The following is an 8,562-nucleotide window of genomic DNA, read 5'->3' as shown; positions in this document are numbered from 1 at the left end:
TGGAGCTCTCCAAAAGTACGTATTTATGGGGTCTAATATCCCTTCTAACTAATACAAATAATCTCTGCAGAGGATTAGTGGAGATGCACACTGTCTCTTTTAAACTGGATGCACATCTCTCATACTCATTGTGGCTACATGTGGATATTACTAGTAACCCCAACCAAGCCTGGAGAACACAAATAACACTCTGAGTGCATCCTGAAGAGGGAGATAGGAAGGAAACATCTCTTAAATACCCACCACACCTCGTGTTCAGGTAATGGCTGTCAGCCAAAGAAAAGGGAGTAAGCTGAGCCAAGGGAGAGAGAGCCAACTCCCACCCAGAGGAGTCCCATGAATTCAGGATGTCTATCAGCCCTGGATGCAGCACCTGGGGTTTTATAAGTGTGATCCAGGGATGCTGCATGTCTAGGGGTGCTGATCTCAAACCCCTGCAAATGTACAGTAGGACTCTTCCTTGTATTTCCAGGGCTTGCATACTTACATGTTCAAACCTGTGCTAAAAGCAAAACCATCAGTCTTGCCAAACACTTTACTGTATCACTAAACTGAGTGGCACCACATCAGTCAACCACCTCAAGTAAAGCAATGCCACAAAAAGAAAAACTTAGCAAGCCAGCCTGGACACTGGCAGCTGTGAGGAGTCCATGGTTCCCAGAAACACCAAGTAATCCCAGAGGCTGAGCTGCCTGCATTGCCAAGCTGGCAGGAGATCAGGCTGCTAAGGTGCCGAATTGTCTGAGCAGTGACACCAGCAAGGTGCTGCCACAAGGGGCACACCCATCGAGCACCACAATAACGACTGATGTAGTAAGTGAAAAATACACTGGTGCAACAACACTGACTTAATAAATAAACCCCATGTCCTAAAGCAAAGCAAACGAAATTATCTGTCACTTTGTAAAATCAAATGCTGAGGGGAATTACTGCAATAACAAAACACATCAGCTGCTATCGATTGTGTCAGTGAAAGTAATACTGGCTTATCATTTTAATGGAAAAACTTGTAACATTAAGCACACATCAGTGTGTTCAGATTTTTAAACATTCAAATAATATTCACCAGTAAGGAATAATGAACTAAGAATTAAAAAACTTAAGCATGCTGCAGTTTCTAAAGCTCAAGTTAATTAAAGCATTTAGGTGGTTACTTGAAAATTTTCATTTCATACAGAGCCTTTCTTCTTTTAACATCTCTCCCCTTGAAGTGAAAGGTATAACATCTTTCTCAAAGTTCAGTAAAAGTACATACCTGTTCTGATTTGCCTTTGACTGCACATTTAGTTCTTTTATCTTCAGTGACCTTCCAGTGTAACTAAGTGAAAAAACAAGCAACAAAAAAAGCATCTTCAAAGCACTTTAATTTAATGCAAGGGCTAAAAATCTTGCCATAACACACATAACAAAAGGCAATCCTAAAACTACCAACAGCAAATGCAAGCCATTTTACAAGTAGTTTTCAAAGGTTCAAAGCCATCATTTCCTGGGGAGGTGACATTTGCAAATGCAAATATGTTAAGAACCACAATTACAGATGATACCTGAAGTCCCTCCAGTCCAGTATCCTATACTCAAAAAGAAAATACCTAAGGAGACCTATAGTTACTTTTTTATATTCAGTTTCTCATTTCTTCCTGTCATATGATGGCATGTTTTACTGTATAGCATCTTTCAGAAAAAACACAGGAGTAGCCCACACAGGAGTATTTTCTCTTTTAGGTACCTACCACATGAAATGCAGTGCTACTGATATCAAGAAATTAAGTAATATATAGAGTATTATTATTATGTGGGGGATAATGTATTAAAAAGCATACCTCGTGCTGCTTTTCAGCAATATTCACTGCATTTAATGCAAAGATCACTTCTCTGGCTCCTACATACAGAAAATCTTTGTCTTCATTTAACAGCAAGGTTGAATAGTTCGACACTTCTAATTCATGAAAATGTATTAGCTGGACCTCTGTTGAAATAAAAAATAGCACCATATGAAGACACACAATCACTTAGAGTCAAGTTTATGGGTCATTTTTTTAAGTTGTCTAACTGCTGTTGGATATCTTGAAAACAGGAAAGGTTAGTTTGGACAATCCATGTAACAGACAAGAGATGACTCAGAAACTTGCTTCAGCAGAAACAGCATCTCCCGCCACCAGCATCAAAATCCCTGGCGTCCTCACTTTCTTGTTCAATTTCAAATACCTAAATATTTCCTCTTGTAGTGATCCCTGTAACTCACGTCTTTCTACCTATTAATTCCCTTTTTTTTAACATTCCATTTTACACATGCACTGTCAGGTCCTTCCTCACTTTTTCTTTTCCACATACCCATCTACTGTGGAAAATCAGGTCAGTCACCACATCCCTTGCAACTGCTCCAAACAAAACTCACAAAGAATTCCACACCTTAAAAGACAACACTTCAGTGTATTACCATAGCAGGAAGAAGTCACAGAGCTTAAAAAGGAACCATTTACAGAGGGTAAATAAGCCAATTTTTAAGTCGAGACCAGAGATTAAATGTATGACAAAAAACAGTAACATAAGGTAAAATCAAGATGAAAAGGAAGATGACAGAAAGAGGGAGACACTGGGGAAAAGACAGTGAAATGAGGAAGCATGCAGACTGGAACAGAATGGCTTGGAGAAAGATGACACAAAATGACAAACATACATACTTTTTTCTGCATGTACAACCATAATGGAAAAATTACTGAAAGCTTAGGAGACTGTATTTTGTGCAAGAGACTACAATAAGATTAAGTGTGGCTTTTTAAGATACAGGCAACAAACAATGTACTACTGCTTCCAATTCTAACTTTATAAATTGCACATTTTCAAGTGTAATTCTCCAGAAATATTAATTTTAAACTAGGTTTTCAAGCATGCCATTTTTAAGTCTTTCACTTGGCAGGAAAAGTTTCCCCAAATGGATGAAGCAGTTCACACAACTCCACACATTCAGTTCTCCGCTGAACCAAATTCCCACTCCCGCTCAAAGCAGGCCTCCCTTACTTAAATGAAAGAGTCTTTAGCAGATAAGGATAATACGGATGTGGATCTGCAGTGCATTACCATATCATCATTAAACAGCAACCTGACAAATTTCAATTGTTATAAAGGAGCATCAAGAAGCACAGGCAGGAACTGCAAGCCTTGTCTAGATTATTATTTCTGATAACCTGGATCAACAAACTTACATCCATCTATCGTTTCCTACACAATGACTGCTCAGTATTCAACATTCTTATTTAAGGCTGCTTCTTCACACTGTCCATATACTTGTTTGGTTACTGCACACTTGGGTAAGTAATTCCTGCTAACTAACTAACAGCAAAGGAGGACGCAAACACAAACAAGAGAGAGAAAATAGAAAGACGGCTATTCACAAACAGCAGCAATTAACTACTCTGTAGTCCTTGCTCTAGAGTTCTCTAGTTCTCTTCAGACCTAGGCTACATTAAATCAAAGCCTAAAGGATTCTCTGATCCTTACAGCTTGTCTTTGTGCGACAACTGCTGACTCCTGCTAATTGTATTGAGAGGTTATGAATACTTGCTTCAACCTCAAGTACAGGGAAACTGACGTTCTGAGAAAAAGATTGTTTCAATACTAGCCACCATATATTGTTGTCAAAAAGTGTCAAATGCTTGTATCCCTTTCACCTGGTGAGTTATTTAGTACACAGGATAGCTTAATGTCAAAATACAGCTCAGCCTGAAAAAGCATAAAAAGATTAATAGCTGGAAATGTGTATTTTGCTAATATGTTCAGGCTTGAAGTAAAAATAATTTCAGTAAAACAAAATACATCTATTGGGTTTTTCTCTTGAAGCAAGCCTCAGCTGCAAAATCCCTCCATTAAGAAAGACAAATTTGAAATTCCTCCTTTAAAATGCTATGTTTTCAGAACTTCTGAAATCAGTTAACTCAGTGTCTGAGTCACTTTCGAATATTCTAGTCATAAACACTTCATAAGCTAAGCAATGCCAGTAACACTTGACCAAACAAGCAGGCTGGAAGAACATACAGCCTCAATAAATTTCAGATCCCGTAGAAACCCTAGGGTTGTGGCAATGTCCCATATTATACTACTTAAGTTTCTCTTACCTCTATGTTCCCAAGTGATCCTTGGTACTGGACCAAATGCTACTGCCACTTCCAGTAACAAAACCCAAACTGTGTAAAAACCACAAATAGCCATCTTCAGCATCCTCTTTCTTTGGGGCTCCTTGGGTAACTGTGGCAGGCAGTGTTTCTCTGGCAGAAGAAATGGCAAATCCCAGGGAGTGTTAGAGACCAGGCATTTCAGATCTTGGCAAGCAGTGCAACAAGGCAGAAAGAGCAACTGTACAAGTATGCGCTTTTCAGCAGATCACTTCTCCATTGGAATACACATTTTCCAGGATGCTGCAAACAAAGACTGCCCACACTCTCCACAGGCTGCAGAGCTGCTGAAAAGGGCAACTAAGTGCATTCTTCTGATTTGTCGCAGAAATAAAAAATGCTGTGGAGAGGAGAAGAGCAAGAAGTAAAAGAGAAAGCAAACTGAGTACTGCCAAAAATAGCATTTTGTTACACACTGATCTTGCAATACTTCTACAGCTGTCTGCATCACTTAATTTGGATAAACACTACATTAATTGCTGAAAACATATTCTTAAAAACAAACTGCACATTACATGGCAAATAGTCAATAACTGAAAGCAGTAATTACAGACTAGAATACCAAGTATAAATATTTTGAACTGTCACCTACATTTAGTGCACAAAATTCAATTCTAGTTTACGTATTTTTTTACTTTCATTAGCAAGTCAAAGAAAATCCCACGTCTCTGATAAATTATAAACTAAGATAAAAATTACTATGGCTAAGTTAAGAGAGCAAAGGATGTGAGAAGTGCAGCATTAATCTTAAGCATGTTATACAAACCTGCTGCACCTCTGATCCTTGGGATCTTACAAACAAGTGTCATTTTTAGCAAAGTCTTTTTGTGCTACTAATGCACTCAAGGTATAGAGGGGAGAAATACATACAGCTACAGGAAAAAAATAATAACAAAATGCAGTATGTACAAATATCAAGGGAGAAAATGCTTAAACACTACAACTGCCAGGTAGTCCTATTAAAGTCACTCTGTCTTGAAGCCACTAGTTACTCTCAGGCCCAGAAAGGGCTCTGTCCTCAGTGATCAAGAAAACCATTCACTGCTTTCTACACCATCTTACAGAAGTCTCCACAGCTCCTGTCTCACTGCAATCACTCCTAGGTCAAGACTTGTGCAGGTATTTACCAGGAGATGCAAGTGCATTCAGCAGTGACTAGACTACTGCCTATGGATGAATGTGGGGAGCTGCACACTTGGTGGGGAAGGGGGATGAGAAAAGCATATTGATTGCCCTCTGCAGTAGGGCACAGAAGGTGCTAGATTTATACCATACTTCAGACACTAATGTGGCACTACTTATATACACACCACAACCCAAGATAACTGTAATACCTAGAGATTATCCAGTATGAGAGGGAGGGTTGCAGAATCCTTGGAAGTGTTCAAGAAAAAAAGGGCAATACTCCAGGAGGACAGTAAAAGTAAAAAATTCATGTGAAGCAGCAGCATGAACATCTCCAAGGATAACAGTGATGCTAACAGCCTCCTTGGGAGGGACAGGCCCTGGGTTTAAGCATGCAAAGGCAAAAAGCTTCTGGGAAGTGCAGCCAGCAGATTTGCTACAAACACAGCAGTAATCTAGCTGGGTATATGATGGACAAGCATATTAGAAGACCTCGTACTTGCTTTACTAAATGATCATAGGAAAGGTTAAAAACAATTTAAAATCTCTTTCATTCCTACAAATCTGTTGTCTGCTAAGAAAAAACATATAAACCAACAAATTGCTCAAGCTGAATCTATGACTTAAATAATGGTTTTGTTTGCTTCAGTAAGAACTTTGGATCAGATCCAACTGTTTGTAGTGGATCACATAAATCACTTTGTTTTTTAAGGCCTCATATTTTCAGTTAAGCTTACTAGGCTTGTTTGGCTGCCTTGCACCCTTCCTTCCTGTTCGTCATCATACACAAGCAATTCCACATTTTGTTCTTCAACACATTAATAAGTGCCCTCTCAACAAAGTTGCAAGGTGTCACACAAATGTATTCTGATGCAAACAGCTATACCAGTAAGTATTTAGAGAGTTCAAGGCATTTTAGCCACTTTATTCTAGTGGAAATATAAAGGGAAAAAAACCCCAGTTTGAGCCATTATTTCTACTCGCTTCCTACCACCTTTTGTTACTGAAAAGCCTCCATTCAATACATTTCCCATTAATTCTTGGTTTTGTTTTTTTAAAGAGGCAGCCAGAACATCATTATTCAGTATCAATCCCAGTGACAACATTTATGTACAATATAATACGGTAAAGCTGTATTCAGAGAAGACTTCTGTAGTTCTGCAGATTTTCTGAACTTTCAAGTTGGATTAGCAATTCTATGCCCTTGTAAAGGAAAATCCTGATTCTCTCCACAGCCACAGCTACACACTTAACCTAGCTCATCTATCTCAGCAAATGCAAAATGACAACAAATTCTGAAGCAACTTACATTGTCTTCTGAAGAAGAAAAAAGGTGTGGTTGGGTTAGTTACTGCCTATTTTGCTGTGTGGCAGAAGAATTGCTCTAGTGACACAAAGCAGAAGTCTGTTATTTCATTCCTACTGTACAGGTTTGCAAGATAGTCCCTTTTTCACATTAGTAAGTTTCATAGAATCATAGAATGGATTGAGTTGGAAGGGACCTTAAAGATCATCTATTACCAACACCCCTGCATAGGCAGGGACATCTCCCACTAGACCAGGTTGCTCAGAGCCCCATTTAACCTGTCCTTGAACACTTCCAGATGTGGGGCTTCCACAACTTACTCTCAGCAACCTGTTCCAGTTTCTTACTATCCTCACACTAAAGAATTTATTTTTAATGTCTAATCTAAATCTCCCCTCTTTTCAGTTTGAAGCCCTTGTCCTCTCACTGTAAAGTCCCTCCCCAGCTTTCCTTCAGATACTGGAAAGATACCCTCTTCAGATACTGGAAAGCTGCTATGAGGCCCAGAGCCTTTTCTTCTTGGAACAGGCCACCCAGAGAGGTTGTGGAGTCTCCTTCACTGGAGACATTCAAAACCTGCCTGGACACATTCCTGTGTGATGTGCTTTAGGCGACCCTGCTCTGGCAGCGGGGTTGGACTAGATGATCTTTCGAGGTCCCTTCCAATCCCTAGGACTCTTGTGATTCTGTGTGATTCTCCAGGCTGAACAACCTGTCGTCTCTCAGCCTGTCCTCACAGCAGAGGTGCTTCAGCCCCTGGATCATGTTTGTGGCACTCCCTTCTGGACTTTCTCCAGGAGCTTCACGTCTTTCTTGTGCTGGGGGCTCCAAAACTGGACACAGTACTCCAGGTGAGTTTTCATGGGAGCTGAGTCAAAGGGGAGTTTTACTTGTGGCACATTATTTGGTGATCTAAGGTTAAATTTTGCGTTTTAAAAAATGGAGTGAGACAGACTACAGTGCCCAGTCCTGTAACACCCATTTTGTTCTGGTTCCTATTAGCTTAAATAGAGATGAAAATGCACTCAGGACATTGTCCTTTAATTTAGACTTTAATTTAATTACTCTAGGCTTGGCCTGTTTTCCCTGTGCTGAAAATTATCTGGAATACCTGTTCCACTGACATTCCCTGGGATGCTATCCCTAATCTAATACAAACCTGGCTTTATATAATGCAACGGGTAAAAGGAGGGGGAAAAAAAAAAGGCTCAGACAATGGTTTTATTTCCAAATTAGCTCAGCTCCATCAGTATTCAACTGGCTTTGATTAGATATGAGTACTTAGCATTGTGGGAAAGTTAGGTCTCCCAATGCTTTAGATTTTATTCCCAAAAATGAATCACAATTTGCTTGGAAACAAGAACACTGAAGAAGTAAAGCAGATAGAAACCTGAAACAGTTACATAATTAAACTGTAATTAAAAGTGACCACAGGACTACTTCTCTGTTTCCTGTAAAACTGCTGAAAATTTTGAGGTGAATTTAAAGCAGTAATTTTAATTTAGGCACTCTGCTGCTGGTCATTTTAAATCAATGTATAATGATGAACTGGAGCAAAATAATACGTACCATACCTGTATGAGTTTTCCAAAATGCTTCAATTTATGGTGACTAAACCAGGGCAACTAAAGAAGAAGAAACAATCAATGGAGGTCCTGTCAGTTTTGCAGAGCACAGCTGGAAATTTAGAGCTGTGAATGTTCCCATTGACATGCATAATTTCAGTGCTAAGGGAGAAAAATGGGAAGAGGAAAGTTTCTGCTCTCTGAGAAAACAGAAAATCAAAACTGTTGAAAAGAAAATTTTCAGGTTGCCTAAGTGATAACAGGGAATTACTTGCACAAATTATGAAATCTGAGCGTTGCAATCACAATCCTGACTATGACCAAGATCAAAAAAAGCATATGGCTCTGACATCACACCTGTCAGGGTGTGTCACCCATGTCAAAGAAACAATGCTCT

At 39.3% G+C, this 8,562-nt stretch overlaps 1 protein-coding gene across 1 annotated transcript in view; it reads right to left on the bottom strand.

Annotated features, from left to right (window-relative positions):
• The window catches only part of SEMA4D (sema domain, immunoglobulin domain (Ig), transmembrane domain (TM) and short cytoplasmic domain, (semaphorin) 4D), a 21,777-nt gene extending 17,571 nt beyond the window's left edge, over positions 1 to 4,206 (bottom strand). Inside the window, exons 1-3 of the mRNA XM_009995688.1 lie at positions 4,113 to 4,206; positions 1,821 to 1,966; positions 1,256 to 1,318 (exon numbers count right to left, since the gene is read on the bottom strand). Coding sequence (XP_009993990.1) covers positions 1,256 to 1,318; positions 1,821 to 1,966; positions 4,113 to 4,206 — 303 coding nt within the window. The remainder of the gene's footprint in view (positions 1 to 1,255; positions 1,319 to 1,820; positions 1,967 to 4,112) is intronic.
• Positions 4,207 to 8,562: the final 4,356 nt, after the last annotated feature.

This window comes from Chaetura pelagica, unplaced genomic scaffold, assembly GCF_000747805.2.
Source record: "Chaetura pelagica isolate M959 unplaced genomic scaffold, ChaPel_1.0 scaffold163, whole genome shotgun sequence".
Lineage (NCBI taxonomy): Eukaryota > Metazoa > Chordata > Aves > Apodiformes > Apodidae > Chaetura > Chaetura pelagica.
Note: the sequence above shows the minus strand (reverse complement) of the source record. Positions and strands in the feature narration are given on the sequence as shown.